This window comes from Artemia franciscana, chromosome 16 (assembly GCF_032884065.1).
Source record: "Artemia franciscana chromosome 16, ASM3288406v1, whole genome shotgun sequence".
Classification (NCBI taxonomy): domain Eukaryota; kingdom Metazoa; phylum Arthropoda; class Branchiopoda; order Anostraca; family Artemiidae; genus Artemia; species Artemia franciscana.
In genome coordinates, this window is record NC_088878.1 from 36,594,764 (window position 1) to 36,616,847 (window position 22,084).

At 35.3% G+C, this 22,084-nt stretch overlaps 1 protein-coding gene across 8 annotated transcripts in view; it reads left to right on the forward strand.

Annotated features, from left to right (window-relative positions):
- The window catches only part of LOC136037400 (guanine nucleotide exchange factor DBS-like), a 211,100-nt gene that overhangs the window by 74,659 nt on the left and 114,357 nt on the right, over nt 1-22,084 (forward strand). For 7 of the 8 annotated variants that reach the window (XM_065720146.1, XM_065720152.1, XM_065720145.1 and 4 more), the window contains one exon: nt 13,789-13,872. In XM_065720146.1, coding sequence (XP_065576218.1) covers nt 13,789-13,872 — 84 coding nt within the window. Of the gene's footprint in view, nt 1-2,075; nt 2,209-13,788; nt 13,873-22,084 lie in introns of those variants that run through there. The other variant, XM_065720150.1, reaches the window with a different exon arrangement.

The following is a 22,084-nucleotide window of genomic DNA, read 5'->3' on the forward strand; positions in this document are numbered from 1 at the left end:
TGAAATCAGCTTGAGTGCCAAAGTTCAAAAGTAAGGGGAACTTAACCCCCGGTATTAGTCCCATAACCTCCAAACACTCTAGATAATTGCTCTTATACCCTCTTATAATTCTTTTATTTTTGAAAATATTCGAACTTGTGCCTCCTCCCTTCCCCCGAAACTAATTCTGGAATACGTGCCTGTCACAAGAGATTCTTTCTTTGTAGTGAAGACAGAACTTAATATTTGTTATGGTTCCCCGTCCCTTTAGGGAGGGGTAAGCCAAAAAAGGACAAGCCGTAGCCCATGATAACTGAAAATTAAGAAAGCGTAAAAAAAAACTATCAAGCGAGAAAGAATCATCATTCGGAGCTCATTCAAAAAGGGTGTGATTAATCTTAATGGTAAAAGTTCGCTACAACAAATTTGTGGAAATTTCGAAAAATAGCATGGAACCCTACAAAATGGTGTCGGATCAAAATGAAAACTACACCTTTTGAATCACCATAGCCTAAGTCTAATTTAGGAGAATTGGAGTCCTCCATCTTGTGGAACAAGGAGAATTACTTTTTCGTATGGGAAGCATTAATGTATTCTTTCTTCCTATTACCACTAGTGGCGCGCTAAAACAATAGAGAAATGTTTAAGGGCTCATTTTCACAAGTAAAAGTGCGCTTAGAATATTGTATAACAGCATTTAATCTACATTACTTAATAATTACTAATTACTTAAACCTCTCTGAACAGGACGGGATTTACACGATGGACCAGTAAACCCTGTCTTAGGGGCGCATAGTGCCGAAGGGCACAAAACTAATATTGAATGATTTTTTTTTAGCGAAAACTAAACCGATGTGATTTATCGTCAAATTGATAGGTCTGCTTTGCTGCTGTTCTGACTATTTACATAAAGATGATTTTAAAATAATACAGGAACTCCGTAGCTGCTTATAAACTGTCAGATATTTCCCAAAAATTTCTGCTAAGATCTGAGCCTCAACTCTCTCTTGCATTACTTCACTCATAAGTTGCCTTTTGTTTTGGGCTTCAAATTTCAAGGATTTCCTGGTAAATCTCTGTGTCTCCAAGAAAAAAACTACTTCGGGCTAGGGGCGCCAAAGCGTTCGGGTCTAGGGACGCCAGAGATCTAAATCTAGCCCTGTCTGTGAACATAAACTTTTATACAAGATTTTTGTAAGTTTGAACACAGCAGGGATAACATTCCTCTTGAACCTCATGGATTTTTAATAATACCATACGTTATCCCATTTCTTGCTAAAAGCAAAAATTACTAATTTTTTTCAACGTTCTTTCTCATTTATAATTTTTTGTATGGATTGGAATATGCTATTCAGAAAATACACATGCAAGGAAGAGTCTTTGGGCCCATGCCCTCGACCCATGAAATATCAAGATTTTCCTTAATTGTACTCACCTTCCCTCAGCAAACAAAATCCTGGACGCGCTGTCTAGTCCTATACCTTCCTTTTGTCTTCTTAAAGTTCACCTGTTTTTAAATTTTCAAAAGGGGGAAAATTATGTAAAAAAGGAACACGAGGTACTTTAAAATTTTACCCCCTCCCCGCTTCCTCGAAAAATTCTTTAAACTCGACCAAATAAATAGAATGTCTCTGTAGTAAAAGATTCAGTTTAGATTTAAACAATATACTTGGGCACAAATTAAGAATGAACAAAACGGATTGCCCCTTCAGATCCCATTGCCCCTCCACCTATATTTCAAATAGACATTTCTTATGTATTTTTCATTAAAAAGGTTGAAGAAAAAAGCAAAATTACCTGCTTTCCTGGAATTTAAAAGTACCTTTTTTGCACTTTCGTTAAAAAAAGATAATAAATCTTTCCCTCCCTCTGAATTTACGTGAGTTGGCACCCCTGGAAATGTATAATATACCGTTTATCTTTCGACTTGAGGCATTTTTTGAATTCCAGCACTGCTTAATTATTATTTTCTTTAACTACCTTTGTTATTATATCTGGTTTCTTCTGACAAAGTACCTTAGGGTACGATGAAAAATGCATTAAAATTATCGTATCTAAGCTATAAGGAGCGTCTAAATATTCCTTCCTTGTATCAAGTACCAGTTAAGGTATGTTTAGTAAAAGTCATGGTTGTTTGACTTTGTGTAATATAAAAAATGTGTGCCAGATATGTCGTTTCAAAATGGAGAAAATATAAAGATAAGAGGATTGTTGAGGAAATTGAATTAGGCGAGTATTATTTCTTGGAAGTCGGTATATTATTCTTGCCCAGAGTGATGCCAATCCACAAAAATTTAGGAGGGGAGGCAAGGATTAAAAAAACATGCATAAATAACTCCTTTAATATTTTGTATTTTTGTAAAAGTTACACGAAAAGAAGTACTATTCAAAATCTAGGGGAAGAAATTGTCCCCTCCCTACCCTTTCTCCCACCCACACCCCATATTAATTCCCCTACTTGCATATGATTCACCTCTAAGGAGCTGCTGAAATTACCCAAGCTCTCCGAAATCTCTGATCTCGACAAATCGTTCCAAATTATCATAAAATAGCATCGTGAATGTCTCTTTGAACGAATTTGTGCTACCACTTGAGGCTTAACCTCAACTTAGCCCTTTGACCCATATTTTCTGAACTAAACATTAAAAAAAAACAGTTTTCATCATTAAGTTGCTCTGAGAGGTGTTAATTTATAAATATTTTTTTGCAAGGGGGGGGGGAGCAATGTATTTTTTAAATACAGGGAGCAGGCAATTTTGCTGTTTATTTTCAATTCCAAAACGGCATTTTCAATGGAAATACTAGTAAGGCTATTTTTAAAATCTGAACACAGAGGGGGGGATTAGGAGAAGACAAATGCTCATGTCTTCCTCCCCTCAATTTTTGCTATTGATTCCTCATGGGGAGGAAACACTATAATAAAAATAGTAATGGCATTTAAATATCCATTTAACTTTCTTTTTCAATTTACCCTTCCTTACAGATACAATTACCCTCCCCAGTCTGGGGCTGAAATATTTTGAGGAATACTACATTTGGAACGAAAGTATAATGGATAGTTTTTCCTTCACAGGAGGAATCTTGCTGTTGTATTCACAAGATTTTTATGTATTTGACTTTTTTACTTGCTTCCAGTTTAACTACATACCAGTCTCCTCCTCCCCCCTCCAGTGGTAGAATTTATTCTTAGTATGTATTTGAAATTTTTAGTTAGGATTTGCAATATGGAGCCATCGTTGATGAGAAATAAGTAAAAAAAAAAACTAAAAATTTCAGAAGAATTGATATAAAAAAGTTGTAAATGGTTTTCCATTCTGTCTCTTTCTGTTGAAAGTCTTTTACTGGTCTTTATCTGAGCTTTCCTAACCGAGATCTAAATACTTGGAAGTTAAGGCTCCGTAAAGGCTCAAGATGGTAAAGACATGCAGTAAATTAAAGTTGAAAGGCTCAACTAGCCATTTTTGGCCAGAAAGATATTTTAGAAAGCGACGATTCGAACGAATATTAGGGAGAGAGATTAGGGAGGTATTAGGGAGGAAGAGGGTTCAAAGAAACAGAAGGTGAAGTTAAAAATAAATCAAATATGTTTTTTTAGTAACTAATTAAGGATTTTATCGATTTTGTCTCTTTGAGAAAGAATCCTTTATCAAAACTATTTTTTACGCTAATTAACAAAACCAACTATTGTTTTTTCCATGCATTGACAATTTATAATTACTAAATAACTTTTCCTCGTATTTATCTGCACTGTCAAGGCAAAAAGAAAGGTGAAGGTGATTTTTGTCACTAATTAATGTTAACAAATAATTTGTTAGTTTTATTTAGTTAAAACTTAGTTAACGTGCACAGAGCTCTATCCGCATTAGAAAGTTTTCCGAATGCTTGGTTTTGTGACTTCATCGATATCTTCCAATAGATTTTGTGTCGGGTTAAGGTACAAACACTGTTTTGTTTTTGTTGAGGGACGGAAGTATTCGTCAAAGCAGGTGAATCATATTAGCATTTTTGGGTATACTTGAGCAAATTTAAAAAAATGATGACGTTTTCGGAGGATATGCTTTTGGGAAAGTCACAGCGGCATCTTTGACGTCACGCCATTAAAACATCATCTTTGACAGCCTGCAACGTCACAACAGTTTTGAATTTTTACAGAATAATTTGAAAACTTCTCCAAGATAAGTTCTGGTAAGGTAATTTGTCGTGAGAATAGATCGCACCACCTGTTTAGGGGGGAGGGGACAAGAACCGCATATAGTGCTCTCTTATACCTGTGCTTTACGATATTTTCGAAAGCGACAATTCGTACGAATATTCCCCATCAAGAAATTTCAACTATCATGGTTATGAAATTCTTCTTCAAACATCTAGCAAAACCTCAACCGCTTTTTGGAGCACCCACGTATCAGAACCATATTTGACCACTGTCATCATTGTATCTTCCTATATTCTTGGTGCGCAGACTTATTTTTCTATTCTTCCAAACCTTTTTCAACTTTGAAAAAAACACCCTGAGCCATTTAATTACATATTTACTGAAAGCATCGTCTTTACTAATCATGCTATCTAGGTGAGGGAAGCTGTCCACTTGATCGATCTTTTCGTCTTTCAACGTCACCTCATCACCTTCATTTAAACCTAGTCGTAGCGACTTAGCTTTCTTAACATACATTTTCAAACCTACTCTTGCGCCCTGAACTCGCAAAACCTCTAAAATCTATTCAAAAAATTAATTTACTAAGATTTTCATCTAGGAGGTATAATCTGAGTTTGGGAGAGTTTTAATTCCCCAATTGATTCTATGGTCTTCCATCCAGAGCCTTGGTGACTTAGTCTTCTTAGCAGTAATTTTCAAACCTATTCTAGCACCTTGAACTTGCAAAAACCTGTAATAATTCATTGGTTTTGCTAACATTTTCATCTCGGATACTTAAATCATCAGCATAATCTAAGTACAGGATACTTTTTCTTCTCCATTTCGACCTATGTTCTCCCATTGCCTTTCCTGTGCTCCTTAGTACAAAGTCCATCAAAATGATCCATATAAATGGGGATAGGACGCAACCCTGCTTAACTCATGATTTAATATGATGTTACTACTAGCCGCGTAACTAATATGGCGCGTAATGACTTAAGGGCGCGAGGGGGCTTGGGGGGGGGGGTGCGAAGCGCCCCTACCAACTAGGTGTTGGGGTGGCGCGAAACGCCACCCCAACAGCTATTAATGTATAAAAATGACAAATAAAGCAGTTTAATGACTCAAGCACTTCTCAATTATTAATTTAAAAGGGAAACGTTGATCGACGCATCCTCTACCTTTCCTAAAACCACACTGTTCTTCGATTAAAATTTTGTTTACACCATCTCTAAATCTAAAAAGTATAATCATTGTAAAAAATTTGCTTCCTACAGAAACCAAGATAATGCCTATAAATATATCAGACTCACTACTATCACCTTTCTTATACAGGAGTTTAATAAGGGTTCTCCTAAGATCGCTAGATAATTTGGTCGACACATCCTGTACCTTTTCTAAAACCGCACTGTTCTTCTCTTAAAACTCTATCTATACCATCTCTCAGTCTAAAAGTATCGCAGTACTAAGTAATTTTCTACCTACAGAGACCAGATCTAATGCCTCTATAATTACCACAGTCACTCTTACCACCTTTCTTATAGAGGGGTTTAAATAGAATTTTCCTAAAATCGTTAGGTACTTCCCCTTAATCAAAAATCATATTTATAATATTCAGTAATTTATCTCTAAATTTAAAGCGACTGTATTAAAAAAAATAATATAATTTACCACATAAGGGGGGGGGGCTTTAATATTGTTTAATCTTTTTACTATCTGTAAGTCTTCCTCGCAAAATAAATCTATCTTCCTTCCAAAGTGTTGCAGACTTTTTCTTTCTTTTCAATATCTTTTTCTGCAACTCTTTCACGCTTTAGCCATTCTCAAAATGTTATGCTCTTCACTCTTTCCTATCACTAATAGTAGCCTTGTAACCCTCTAAAGGAATTATCAAAATATTTTCTGAATCACTTTCAAAGGGTAGATCAGCAAGGCATGTTCAATCACACTTCTACTACTACTGACGACTTAGTGTACCACCACATCACCTTAGGCCAACATAGTGACGTACGCTCTAACTCCATCCCTGCTTATTTAAATCTCTCTCTTCAGAACCTCCCAAGAAGTTCCAATTTTCCTTCTTTTCTTACGACCTCCTCCCACCCATTTCGGGGACGAGGTGCTTTTCGTTAGGACTTAGTGATCTTTTGGATCTAAGATCAGTGATCATTTGGATTCAATCACACTTCTACTACTACTGACGACTTAGTGTAGCACCACATCACCTTAGGCCAACATAGTGACCTACGCTTTAACTCCATCCCTGCTTATTTAAATCTCTCTCTTCAGAACCTCCCAAGAAGTTACAATTTTTCTTGTTTTCTTCTCTCACCCTGTTGATCGTTTATTTGAGATTAAAGGGAAAAAATTAGCTGAAAGTAAGGAGCAACATTAAAACTTAAAACGAACAGAAACTATCAAACAGTTCGTGGGAACGAACTGTATTGAGGAGCTACCCGGCTCAATAGTAACCGAAACTCTAAAAGACAAAATTTTGATACCAATAGTTACATCAAAAGAATCGCATTTTTATGCTGATTTTAAACATTTAAGTTTCATCAAGTGTAGTCTTACCCATTAAAAGTTACAAGCCTGAGAAAATTTGTCTTATTTTAGAAAATAGAGGAAACCTCCCTATAATTCATTGAATCTTAACGAAAATATTATCATCTGATTCAACGTATCAGAAAACCCTACTGTAGAAGTTTCAAGCTGCTGCCCACAAAATGCGGAATTTTGTATTTTTTCCCAGGAGACAGATCACGGATGCGTGTTTATTTGTTTATTCTTTTTTTCCCCAGGGGTGACCGTATCAGGGGTCTAAAATGTTGCAAGAAGGCTCATTCTGACGGAAATTAAGGGTCCTTTTTAAGTGGCCAAAACAATTGGAGGGCAAAAGTACGTTTTACGTTTAGAAGTACGTTTTTCGTTTTTAATTTATTTGTGCTTTTCTTATTGATTTTGTTGTGTTTTTCTTCTGCTTTGCTTGTTTTATTTTTTTCCTTTGGCCCAATGGCTTTTTTTCAAAATGTATGCATACATACATATATATACATACAAATCGTCTCTATTCCGCCTAAAAATCGTATCTAATACTTTCACACTTCTGAGGCAATTCCAAAAAATGTTTGCCATGCCAATCAAACAGTTCGTGGTAATGAACTGTAAATAAGCAGCGATCCGGCTCAATAGTAACCGAAACTTTAAAACAGATTTTCGATATCAATAGATGCATCAAAAGAATTGGATTTTTATCCTGATTTCAAGTTTTACCTATCAAGTTTAGTCTTACCCATCGAAAGTTACAAGCCTAAGGAAATTGCATTATTTTTGAAAAAGGGGGAAACACCCCATAAAAGTGATATAATCTGAATGAAAATCAAATCGTCACACTGAAAGTATAAAAAAACCCTACTGCTAAAGTTCGAATGTTGTTCCAATTCCTTAAGAATGGCCCCTGAATCACAAAGCCGTTTAATAAGAATAGATAGCTCTTTTGAAAGTGCTAAAAAAAATTTAGCGTAAAGAGCGAGGTATTGACTAGGGGGTGAACCCCTCATATAAGTAATAGTTTCTGTTCATTTTTGGTTTTAATGTTGCTGCTTATTTTCAGTTGAATAAACCTGTGTTTTCTATTTAGTTTTTGATAGTTTTTTAAATAATGCTGTGAAATACGACCCCCCACCCCTCCAAAGAAAATTCACTCCCTCCATGAGAAATTCGTCAATGGAAGATCCTCCCACGTTTACTTTTCAACAAGCAATACTAAATGTAATGCTCATAGCTTGCAGCCCTTCCCCTAGAAACTGTGGAAGATTAAGTCATTCTCAAAGTCATAGTTGTTAGATTTTCGACTATGCTGAGCCAAATTGCGTCTCAAAATGTTGATCTGATGACTTTGGGAAAAAATGAGCGTGGGAGGGAGCCTAGCTACCCTCCAATTTTTGGTTACTTAAAAAGGACACTAGAACTTTCAATGTTTCGTTTGAATGAGCCCTCTCGTGATATTCTAGGACCATTGGATCGATACGATAATTTCTGGGAAAAACAAACAAAAAAACAAACAGTTTTCAAACACTTTCAAACAGTTTGTGGTCACGAAGAGTAGTAAGGAGCGACCTGGCTCAATAGCAACCAAAACTCTAAAAAACGGAATTTTGATACCATTAGTTACATCAAAAGAATCGCATTTTAATGCTGATTTTAAATATATAAGTTTCATCAAGTTTAGCCTTACCTATCAAAAGTTACGAGCCTGAGAAAATTTGTCTAATTTTAGAAAATAGGGGAAACACCCTCTAAAAGTAATATAATCATAACGAAGAACCCTAATGTAGAAGTTTCAAGCTCCTATCTACAAAAATGTGGAACTTCACATTTTTTGCCAGAACACCGGTCATGGGTGCGTGTTTATTTGTTCGTTTTTTTTCCCCAGGGGTCATCGTATCGACCAATTGGTCCTAGAGTGTCGCGTGAGGGCGCATTCTAACAGAAATGAAAAGTTCTAGTGCCCTTTTTTAGTCACCAAAAATTGGAGGGGACCTAAGCCCCCTCCAACGCTCATTTTTTCCCAAAGTCAACGGATCAAAATTTTTAGATAGCCATTTTGTTCAGCATAGTCAAAAACCATAAAAACTATGTGTTTGGGGATGACTCCCCCACAGTCCCCGGGAGAGGGGCTACAAGTTACAAATTTTGACCAGTGTTTACATACAGTAATGGTTATTGGGAAGTGTACAAACGTTTTCGGGAGGATTTTTTTGGTTTGGAGGGGGGTTGAGGGGAGGGGGCTATGTGGGAGGATCTTTCCTTGGAGGAATATGCTACGAGGGAAGAGAAATTCAGTGAAGGGGGTGCAGGATTTTCTAGCATTACTATTAAAAAAACAATGAAAAAATAAACATTAAAAAGTTTTTTCAACTGAAAGTAAGGAGCAGCATTAAAACTTAAAACGAACAGAGGTTATTACGCATATGAGGGGTTCTTCTCCTCCTAAATACCTCGCTCTTTATGCTAAAGTATTTTTAGTAATTCCAACCATTTATTCTACGGCCTTTCTGATTCAGGGGTCGTTCTTAAAGAATTGGGACAAAACTTAAGATTTAGTGCAAAGAGCGAAGTATTAACGAGGGGACAAACCCCCTCATATACATAATAAAAATATAAGAATATAGAAGTTGGTTACGTCAGTTAATTCTTAAGTTACGTATATATTTTACTATTAAAAACGTTCGTTAAAAATTAAAAGTTCTAGTTGCCTTTTTAAGTAACCCAAAAATCGTAAGGCAACTAGGCCACCTCCCCCATTCCTTTATTTATCAAAATCGTCTGACCAAAACTAAGAGAAAGCCATCTAGCCAAAAAAAGAATTAATATGCAAATTTCATTTTAATAATTTATGTGCGGAGAGCCAAAATCAAACATGCAATAATTGAAAAACGTTCAGAAATTAAATAAAAAAATACTAGTTTTCTTAACTGAAAGTAAGGAGCGACATTAAAACTTAAAACGAACAGAAATTACTCCATGTATGAAAGGGGCTGTTCTCTTCTCAACGCCCCGCTCTTTACGTTAAAGTTTTTTGCTGTTTAATAAAGTGGATTTGAGAAAAAGAGTCAAACTTCAGCGTAAAGAGCGGGGCGTTGAGAAGGAAACAGCCACTCTTATTTAAATCCATATAGGAACTTGTAACATCTACAGTAGGGTTTTCTGATACGCTGAATCTGATGGTGTTATTTTCATTTAGATTCTATTACTTTTAGGTTTTGTTTTCCCCTTTTTCCAAAATAAGGCAATTTTCTCAGGCTCGTAACTTTTGATGGGTAAGACAAAACTTGATGGGTTAAATTTTAAATCAGCATAAAAATCCAATTATTTTGATGCATCTATTGATATCAAAATTCCATTTTTTAGAGTTTCGGTTACTAGTGAGCCAGATTGCTCCTTACTTACAGTTCGTTACTACGAACCGTTTGATCAGCTTAGCAAACAATTTCTGCAATTACCTCAGAAGTGTGAAATTACCAGATGCGTACTATATGCATAACAGAGGCGACATGTATGTATGCATACGTATCTATACGTATATTTCCAAAAAAAGTTATCGGACTATAGGAAAAAAACAAACAAAACAGAAAAAAACATAACAAAACGAATAAGAAAAACACATAAATTAAAAAAAACGTACTTATATATGAATCTCCACGAAATTGTCAAACAGTTCGCGGTAACCCCGTTAATCCCGCGAAATTCGGAAAAAATAGAATATTTCCCGTTAAATATAAAAATAAAAATATTTCCCGTTAATTCGGAAAAAATAGAAAAATTGAAGTATTTTTAACTTACGAACCGTTGATCAGATATTAATGAAATTTGATGTTTGGAAGGATATCGTGTCTCAGAGCTGTTATTTTAAATCCCGACCGGATCTGGTAACATTGGGGGGGATTTGGGAGGGGGAAACTTAAAATCTTGGAAAACACTTAGAGTGGAGGGATCGGGATGAAACTTGGTGGGAAAAATAAGCACAAGTCCAAGATACATAATTGACATAACCGGAACGGATCCGCTCTCTTTGGGTTAGTTGGGGGGGGGGGGGTTAATTCTGAAAAATTAGAAAAAATGAGGTATTTTTAACTTATGAACGGGTGATCGGATCTCAATGAAATTTGATATTTAGAAGGATATCGTGTCTCAAAGCTCTTATTTTAAGTCCTGACCAGATGTGGTGACATTGGGGGTAGTTTGGGGTGGGGGAACCTAAAATAATTGAAAACGCTTAGATTGGAGGGATCGGGATAAAACTTGGTGGGAAAAATAAGCAGAAGTCTTAGATACGTGATTTATATAATTGGAACGGATCCGCTCTATTGTGGGGGGGGGGGGTTTAATTCTGAAAAAATGATGTATTTTTAACTTACGAAGGAGTGATCAGATCATCATGAAACTTCATATTTAGAAGGACCTCGTAACTCAGATCTCTTATTTTAAATCTCAACCGGATCCAGCGTAATTGGGGGGGGGGGGCATTTGGGGGGAACCGGAAATCTTAGAAAATACTTAAAGCGGTGAGACCAGGATGAAACTGGATGAAGAATAAAAACCTGTCTAAGATGCGTGACTGACACAACTGGACCGGATCTGGTCTCTTTGGGGTAGTTGGGGGGGGGGGGGGGGGGTGGTTAATTCTGAAAAACTAAAAAAATGAGTTTTTTTTACTTACGAACGGGTGATCGGATCTCAATGAAATTTGATATTTAGATGGATATCGTGTCTCAGAGCTCTTATTTTAAATCCAGACCGGATCTGGTGACATTGGGGGGAATTGGGAGAGGGAAACCTAAAACTTGGAAAACACTTAGAGTGGAGGGATCAGGATGAAACTTGGTGGGAAAAATAAGCACAAGTCCTAGATACATGATTGACATAACCGGAGCGGATCCGCTCTCTTTGAGGTAGTTGGGGGGGGGGGGTTAATTCGGAAAAATGAGAAAAAATGAGGTATTTTTAACTTACGAACGAGCAATCGGATCTCAATGAAATTTGATATTTAGAAGGATATCGTGTCTCAAAGCTCTCATTTTAAGTCCCGACCGGATCTGGTGAAATTGGGGGAAGTTTGAGGTGAGGGAACCTAAAATGATGGAAAACGCTTAGATTCGAGGGATCGGGATGAAACTTGGTGGGAAAAATAAGCAGAAGTCTTAGCTACGTGATTTACATAATTGAAACGGATCCATTATATGGGGGGGGGGTTAATTCTGAAAATTAGAAAAAAATTTTAACTTACGAAGGAGTGATCGGATCTACATGAAACTTCATATTTAGGAGGACCTCGTAACTCAGATCTCTAATTTTAAAGCTCAACTTGATCCAGTGTAATTGGAGGGGGGCAGTTGGGGGGAACCGGAGATCTTAGAAAATACTTAAAGTGGCGAGATCAAGATGAAACTGGATGGGAAGAATAAAAACCTGTCTAAGATACGGGACTGACATAACCGGACCGGATCTGCTCTCTTTGGTGGATTTGGGGGGGGGGGGGAGTAATTTTGAAAATTGAGTTATTTGTAACTTACGAAAGTGTGACCAGATTTGATATTTAGAAGGATCTTTTGCTTTAAAGCTCTAATTTTCAATTCCGACCACATCCTGTGACATTGGGGGGAGTTGGAGGGGGAAACCGGAATTCTTGGAAAACGTGAAAATAGGGGCATTTTTATCTTACGAATATGTGATCGGATCTTAATGAAATTTGATATTTAGAGGGAATTCGTGTCTCAGAGCTCTTATTTCAAGTCCCGACCAGATCTTTTGACATTTGGGGGAGTCGGAGGGGGAAATCTTGGAAAACACTTGTAGTGGAGGAATCGGGATGAAGCTTGGTGGATAGAATAAGCAAATGTCCTTGATACGTGATTGACGGAACCGTACTGGATTCGCTTTCTTTGGGGGAGTTGGGGGGAGGGGTTCAGTGATTTGGTGAGTTTGGTGGTTCTGGACGTGCTAGGACGATAAAAATTGGTAGGCATGTCAGGGACCTGCACAAATTGACTTGATAAAGTCGTTTTCGACAATCTGGGGGTTTAAAAGGAGAGGAGAAATTAGAAAAATTTAGTTATTTATAACATACGAGTGGTTGATCGGATTTTAATGAATTTTGATATTTAGAAGGACATCGTGACTCAAAGCTTTTATTTTAAATCCTGACCGGCATTAAGCCTCTTATTTTCCTTTTAAATCAATCTATTGATTCATAGAATTTTGTTAGTGCTCATACCATATGATCTCTTGGCTCTTAGCTCTTCTTGCCTCGTCACAAGTGCCATATGAGCTCTTAGCTCTTGTTTTATTTAATTTATAAAGAGATACATCTTTGACGATGTATCAGCCCGATATGTTGAATACTCCTCAGAGAATTTATCCAAGGATTGTTTTGGATGCTCACTTGTCTGACCGTAAAGTATATCAGAGAATATACTGGAATAAATCGTGTTTAATTCCACTTTCTAGGGATATAATAAAAGAAAGACTAAGGTTGTTATGTCTCATTTCATTGATGCAGGATTATTGGACAGATTATTATGAGAAAAAGTAAATGAGAAACATTATGAGAAAAATTATGAGCTTTATGAGAAAAAGTAAATGTTTGAACAGATTGGAGAGGAGAAGCTTGCTCTCTGTCGGCCCCAGGGACTTGGCATCGTACGTGTTGTTGTTAATTAATTGTATCTTGGCCATTACAGAGCAGTAGGTTAGAATCTAAATAAAAATTAGGACTAGGCATGATTTCGTCGATATCAAAAACAAGTATTTCTTCTTTGTATTACATTTGTGTGCTATCAATCAAATATAATGAAGGCTCCTTTATTCCTAAAATGGTGCCTTGAAGGCTAACTCACTGTTGCTTTAGCAGCATCCACAAAAAAAAATTAAAACTTAGTACGGTTAATATGACATTATTTCTGTTTTTGCTTGTGTTTAAGAAGTGGAAATGAGAAAATATGTTAGAGCCTTTGAAGTGTATTAGGTTGACCGTCTTCTGAAAGGGATGGCACTTTTCTGAAAAAAAAACCTAAAGAATAAAAATAAAAATAAAAATTTTGTAAAATAGAACAATTAAACTATTTAAAAGTTAGCTTTTTGTGTTTTTTCCTTTTTTATTTAGCTTTTTCTTTTAGATGAAACGATGGACGACTTAAACTGTTCCGTGTCCATACAAGAAGTTGGGAACCTACTGAAGTCTCAATATGCTTATTTCTCAGGTAATTTTCTCTGTATTGGTATTTTTTTCCAAATATATTTGCATGTATGTCTTATAGGGAAGAAGTGACCAGAGCTGTATCCAGGATTTTTGTTCGTGGGTTGGTGGTTACAGAAAAAACTTTAAAAAAATATATCAAAAACTCGTTTATACGCATTTTCTTACCTTTTTACGAGTCGGATTTTTTTTGGGGAGGGGCAAACCCTCCAGCCCCTTCCCCCTGGGAATGGCTTGAAAGTAGAATTCTGCTCATTGCTAGCTAACTTAGGGTAATGCCTTTTCTCTAGGTATAGGACAGAATGTTTACCTCTGCAGACTTCTGTAGTTTAAAAATTCATAAGATTAAAATTATGTATCAAAAGTTACGATCCTGATAAATTTTGCCAAGTTTTAGAACAAGGGAGAAAATCCTACAAGGCACACAGGGAGGGACTTGACGTCTGGGACCCAAAAGTCTTAGGGTTTTCGGTAATATTTTCGATTAAACATAATACCGAGATTGCTAAGAATTAGAATACCAGTCTAATTCAGAATTTCATACCGGATTCAAATAGAGAATTCATTTGCGTCCGAAATGAAATTTAAACCCCTCTCCCTAATATGCAAGTATATAGCCTACCCTGAATTGTGTATACGAACTGAGTTTTCCGTAAATCTTCCGTAAATTAATTAATCTGTAATTAATTAATTCATAATTAATTAAAAAATTAAAGTTTTATCAATTAAATTAAATTTTTTTTAAATTAATTAAAATATTAATTAAAAATTAAATAATTCTTCCGTAATTAATCTTCTGTAAATCTTTTCTTCGATTTGATTCCTCGGTTTGTCAAAATTACAGAAAATTCATTGCGTGCCTGCAATTCAAGATATATTTTTTTATATTAGGGGGGAGGGAGGGGGTAAATCTCATTTGTGTCGGAAATAAATGTTAGATTTGGATGTAGAATGGAATTCTGATTCTAATATTATGTATTTTCCTTCGCCAACTCAGTATTACGTTAATGGGAAAATTTACTAAATTTGTCCGAATTTCTGGGATTGAAATTATCAAATCCTTTCCTAATATCTATACCACTGTATAATATACATCAGGACACACAGGGTAACAAGTTTTTCGACGGATCAAACAACTAAAAGAACAACAAACAAATATATTGTTAGGGCAGTAAATATGTCCGTGCGGGGAGGGGGATTTGTCAGTGACTATTTATATTGAAAAGAAGCGCAACAAAAGGAACCTGATAATACCAATTTTATGTTAAGTTAGTTTGGTATACAGCCTAGGGCTATATATGAGACCATCAGAAGAGAGGGGTGTGTGTGAATCATCACAGAAGTGAATTTAACCACAAAAAGAGCACGAAATTAGCAATCCAGAAAATGCCTCTCAAGCAAAGAGCAAATGCCCAAAAAACATTTTAAATAGTGGTAGGCCTAAATATACAATGGAAAAGATCCAAATTATCGAACATTTCTTATGTTCATAAGAACGGGATATAAACCTTACGGTATTTGCTATAAATTAACTGATTTGAGAAAGCTATGAAATATGACATTTGAGAAAAATCAGGATAATTATGCTACGAGTCTTTCGAAAGTTATACGAATGAAAAAAAGCGTGTTTCTCAAATTATTAATTACCAATACTAACAACACTAATTACATTGACTTAATTAATAGATAATTAATTAGATAACCGATGCTAATTATTTGTAAATTATAACCAGTCTCATAAAAACAAGATATAAGCTTTAGTGTATGTCTCTGTCGGTTAAGAGGTTTCGTCCCTATTTTGGACTGTTATTTTTTGTCATGGAAAAGCAATGTGGTCTTCGAAGTTATCTACTAAAATTAGCAATCTAAAAAATGCCTCTCTTTTTTGCCCTAGCAATGAGCAAACGACCAAAAACACATTTTAAATAGTGGGCCTAAAGGTGGTAGGCCAATGGAAAAGATCCAAATTATCAAAGATTTATTTCCCTTACCCCTCCCCCACCCACTTTTGGAAAAATTGTAGCGTACATGTCTACTTCAAATAGTACTAGTTAGTTTTGCTTTTAGTAAACATTTTCGCATATTCCCATTTAAAGAATGATCATGCTCTTCCTGCTGCCCCAAATATGTGTCACAATGGTTGATCATCTATGCTCGAAATGTAGATCAATAGGCACTTGACACCTTTCATGTCTTCATTGAAGACATTTGATACGTTTGATCAGTTTCAAATACAAAACCCAGGAAGCCTCACTAATGCGCTCAAGAAAGCCATAAAGAAACCACTTAATTGAGTGTACATTTTTTTTAAATGAGTTCATGCTCATGTATTGCTAAATTAATTACACAAATCGTAAAAAGAATGTTTCTACAGTATCTCATCCGTTATGAAATTTTTAGTTTGTGTCGCCAAACTATTTAGAATCGATGGAGCGGTATTGTGATAAGTTTCAGAGTTTGGATAAGAGCTCCAAATAAACGAGAGAAAACGGTACTTATCGGTTATATAATAGACACTATGCAATTTTGACACAAGAAACTGGCCAAGTAACTTCTTTCAATTGTCGATCATTTGGATGGCAAAGATCAGATGGGATAATAATGGTGCTTCTAAGTTGTAATTTTACAATTTTCCTAGTAAAATATTATATTTTCATCATGCTCTGTTTCATTTCATTAGCTTTATCAAAAGTTTGGGCAATATATTTGTACATTAGGTGTGGGGTGGGGGTAAAGTATAGTATATATTAAATACAGACAATGGTTAGTTTACGCGTTTAATATATGCTAGGCTTAACCCCCTCCCCCCTAATGTGCAAATATACAGCCCAAATTGGTTTCTAAATTATTATATATTCATCATATTTTGTTTTCTTTCATTAGCATTAATCGAACTTCACTTCCCGAGTGTATATTATATAACCGATAAGTACCGAGAAAACTAACGACGTCTTACAGTCGAAAACTTAGAAAAAACCATCAAACTTCTCGCTTTTTAAGATGGCTAGGACACGTTCTGTGAAGGAAGGATGGAAAATTGCCAAAGGTAATCCTTGTCGGCCAGCCATCTAGGGCCTCGTCCCCGAATGGGGCGGGAGGATGTCATAAGAAATATTTATGGCGAATGAAAACTTCTTGGGAAGGTATAGAGACGGGGTTTTGAATCGATTGGGATGGAAGAGAAGCGTCTGTTGCAGCGTTGACCTAAGGGGGCTTGGTGCTGCAGTGAGTTACTAGTACTAAGAGTAGTAGTAGTACTAGTAGTATTCAGTTTTAATGAAACTTACATCATCAGAGTGTGAATTTAGTTTTTTTTCGATTGAACGGAGCAGAATTGTCTTTTTATAGCTCAGGAAAGGGCAGTCCCTAAAAATATTGTTGCATACCTGCTTGCAAAACGTTAAAAATCAGTTCAAAGGAAGTATCATTTGAGTAAATTGACAGCTATGGAAGTTTTTGTGGCACTACCCACTTTAATTGAAAACCTTGCCGACGTAGCAGACGCATTATTTGTGCTATAGGTGCATTGAATAGACATTGCTTTGCTATCAGATTTTACAAAAATTGCTTTGGGAGTTCCCTGTGGTGCTGGGAAAGCTTGGTAACTTTTCCAACTGAGATGATCAGACAACGCTGAGACTCAATAAATATGTTTTAAGGTATCGAACGGCCTTAAGAAGAAAAAAAATATGGGTAATATTGAGTAATTCTTTTAGTAGTACAGTATGCTGAAACCTCAAAATTTTGTTTTTTTCCCTCAAGTATGTATGTGTGAATTTGAAATATATATGCAGATCAAACGTAGATGCAGTATGTAGATAAAATGTAGATGCATCAATTGGTACTTGCCACCTTTTACATTTTCATTGAATATGTTTAATACGTTAGATCAGTTTCATATACGAAGGTCCAATTAATTGCTAAAGCCATAAAGAAATTGCCTAAATGAGTGCACACATTTATGAACGAGTTGAAATCTATCTATTGCTAAATTACAGATCGTAAAAGAATATTTCCCACAGGACTCACATTCCGTTAAGTATAAAAAAGTGTAAATGTGGTAAATTTTTCAATAACAAAATATGGTGAAACCTCCCAATTTATAAACTTAGTAAATATTTGCAAATCACGCTCTGCTGACGGTCAAGGCAAAGATTTCAAACTCATAGAGAGAGAGAAAGATATATGGAGTGAAATAAATAAATAAAAATATAATAAAAAGTAATAAAAAGTAATTTTACTTTTTTAAAGTAAAAAAGTAATAATAAAAAGTAATAAAAATAAATAATCCAGGATTTGCAATTCTGGGAGTCAGGTTTCTGTTGTCTAGGTAGAGCTCAGCATTTCCCTAACTGTCAGGCCCAACTACACCCCAGTGCCCACTCTTGCCTTTTATACTAATTGTGAATGACCTTGAACTTAGCTCTCTTTTCTGCAGTTGTAGTGGTTTATGCATGACATTGAAAAAAATGAGTACTAAAATGAGAAAAAGAGATAATTAAAAAAAAATATTTTGATCGAATTAGAGAGCGTCGAAATGTTTGGTTTACAGTTTAGGTAAATAACATTAAAAAATTAGTGCAAATAAACAGACTTCTTATATTTACCCACATCTGTAGGATATACAAACTAGCTACTTTTACTGGAGCTACTAACAACTCACCGCAGCACCAAGCCACCTGAGGGCAACAAAGCTACACACACTCCCCCTCCTCCATCCTAATCTATTCAAAGACTCCCTCTTCGCACCCTACCAAGAAGTTCCCATTTCCCTTAAATCTTTCTTTACGACATCCTTCCACCCAAACCGCGGACGACCTGTTTTCTGTGTTTTGCTTTTTATCACATTCACATAAAACGAAATAATTTTCATTAAAATGATGATATTATTTGTTATTAACAAATATAGAGTGCTTTATTTTATTATTGTGGTATCTTTTAATTGGTAAATTGCCCCGACGCCTGGTCCTTGACTGCAATGGCCTTGACTAGTCTTTGCCAGCGTCCTTGACTACTTAAGTTCTTGCTTATGGTTGCAAGTCTGCTAAAAGTAATAACTTCAGTATTTTTTGGCAAAAGTTTTTCGGTTGAACAATTTCCTAATTTTAGAAAACTTCAGCAACTGTTATTTGAATTTAAACTCAAAAGGTATTATTAATGGTTCAGGTCTTTGAACTTTGTTTAGCTTTAACTTTCTTGTTTGGTTAATTATTGTTATTATTTTTAATGTTTCAGGTTTTCATATTACTTAAAACCTCAATAGGCTTGTATTATAAATAGATCTTGATTCTATAGCTATTTAAATTGTCTCATAATATTTAACTGTCAAATTTACGTTTTCTCGTATCCAATTATTCTGAAAAAAAAGCTTTTCCAAATTAGTTGTTTTTCAAAAAAAGGAAAGAGTTAAGTTAACCAAAAGACAAGCAGAAATAAAGCCAGATAGCAACCTAACAGTTCTCCAAACTTCAAGTAAGGAGCGACTGTCTAGTAATTATAACAGTAACCGAAACTTTAAAAAATGGAATTTGACAACAATAGGTATATCTTCTTTTTATGCTAAATCTAAATGTTTAAAATTGATTAAGTTTAACGTAACCGGTTAGAAGCTACGATCCTGACATATTTGGGTGATTTTCGAAAAAGGGGGGAAACAGCCCCGAAAAGTCAAGTTCCTATTTAGAAAAATGTGGAATTTCGTATTTTTTGACTGACGAAAGGTCACGGATATGTTTTTATTAGTTTATTTGTTTGTTTTTCCCCAGGAGTGATATAATGGAACCAATGGTCCTTGAATATCGGGAGAGGGCTCATTCCAACTTAAAACAAAAGCTTTGGTTCCTTTTTTATGAGATTTCAAAAAGATTTTGGGGCAACTAGCCCCCCTTGCTAGTCACTTTTCCTCCGAAGACATCTGATCAAAATTTTAAGATATCCATTTGATTTAGTATTGTTGAAAGGTCTAAAACTATCCGTTTAGAAATTATATTACTCCCCCACCCCCCTCAAAGGCCCTGGTGAAAAGGGCTCTATATTAGGAAATTTCTCCGTTTTTACACATTCCGTTATTAGGAAATATTCGAAAATTTTTTAGAGGTGAATTTTCAGCGATGAATTTTCTGTGGAAGAATTTTCCACCGAAAAAACATGTCACTGGAGCGGAATTTTATACGGGGGGAGGGGGTTGGAAGGAGGAGGAAATCTTGACATAATTTGAAAAATAGTCAGAAATTAAAAAAAAACAAGTTTTTTCAACTTAAAGTAAGGAGGTCACTGAAACTTTAAAGATGAGAAATTATTCCGTATATTAGTGGGCTTCTCTTTCCACAAGCCTCACTTTGTACGCTAAGGTTTGAATTTTTGTCACAATTCTTCAAGAAAGATTCCTCAAAAATATGGACCGTCGAATTTGACTGAGAAGTATTTTTAAAGAACTTTAAGACTGTAGTGTAAAGGTAGAGGGTTGATTAAGGGACATCCCTCCTCATATACGGAATATTTTCTGTTCTTTTAAGTGTTAATGCTGCTCCTTACTTTCAGTTCGAAAAGCTTGTTTTGTTTTTTAAATTCAAATTTAAGATGAGCACAAATCACTTTTGATGATTAAATGGGACCCAAAACGAACAGAAATTACAACGAATGATTAGTGAAACTTTGATCAGATAGAAATTACCACGAATAGGACAGGGCTAACACCCCCAGAACTTTCTGAGGGCTAGAGCGCCATTTATACTTCATTGAACACAACTTTCATTTCCAAAAGTATGTCTGTATTTTTCATAATACCAGTATCAACACAGCAAAAAAATTCATTTATCAAGGCTAATCAAGGTTTCCAAATAAGAGTGATGCTTCCTATTTTAAAACCTCTAAGCGGCATGAATATAATTTGTATTCCATTGATAACAATGTAAATTTTGAACTGTGCTGTTTTTGCTCGTAAAAATGCAAACAACAACAACAAAAAAAGGAGATAAAATCACCATAGTAACCGAAATTACGGGAAAACATAATTGAGGTAGACTGACTGTTTATATAAGGATTTTTAGTCCTTGAAGTTTTTGCAATTTTGTATTGATTAGAAATTATGAAAGAGAATGTTTAAAATAAGTTTTGTTTTCAGATAGGTGATTTGACCAGAATCGAATCTCTCTCAGCTTATATTTTTCTTTCTTAATTTTCCGTGCCAATCTTCTACCAATAAAATTTCAAGTACCAAAAACATTAAAATTATTTTTTTGGTCAAAGCTGGATATATCAATGATCAAAAACCAAAGATGAAAGTCAATTTTATACCAATTAAAAACTTAAAGTACCAAATACATCAAAATATTTTTTCGATCAAATTCAACTAAAAGCCAATTTTGTACCAACTATCGAAAAACTGAAGATCAAAGCCAATTGTTTACCATTAAAAAGTTTCAAGTACCAAGGACATCCAAAGGATTTTTCTATCAATGCCTAGCCAAAGCCAATTTTCTACCAATGATCTAAAGCAAAGATCAAAGCCAAATTTCTACCAATAAAAAGACTTCAAGTACCAAAGATATCAAAATAATCTTTCGATCAAATTGAATTTAAAGTAAATTTCCTACCAATAATCAAAAGCCAAAGACCGAAGTCAATTTTTTTTTTTTAGCAAGGACAACTTCTGTAACAAGGTCATTAAAATTATTTTTTGAACTTGGACTATCTTAGGCCTATTCATACTTAAAAGCCACGATTACCAAAAATTTTCCTTCAGGCCGTTTTAAAGTAATGAAGTTTTTAGAGCACTAGTACATTTCAAACAATGTAAAATTAAACATTAACAACCAGTGAATTCCCAAAGACAACCACACCTTTAAAGAAAAGCTATACCGTCTTAAGTTGTTGGGTGCAGGCACGTAAGCAGGAATTTGTTGTCTTTTGGGGGGGTGGCCAAATCTCTCATATCCCTTATTCTGTGAGAAGTATCAGAAAATCATTTAAAATAAAAAATCGTGAAATGGGGGGCGGAGCCCCTACCCCCCCCCCCTGTGTACATGCCTGGTTGGGTGCTATAAGCTACTCTTTATCTTATTTTTTTGTTGATTTTCATCCACGTTTTGTTTTTGAACTTGGAGTCTGCTACTAAAACAACTGCATAACATAACTAGATATGTAGGTATTCTTCATTAAGAATTAAATTCTTAATTTTTCACCAAAAAAATGAAGATATGGTTCGTAAGTTCCCA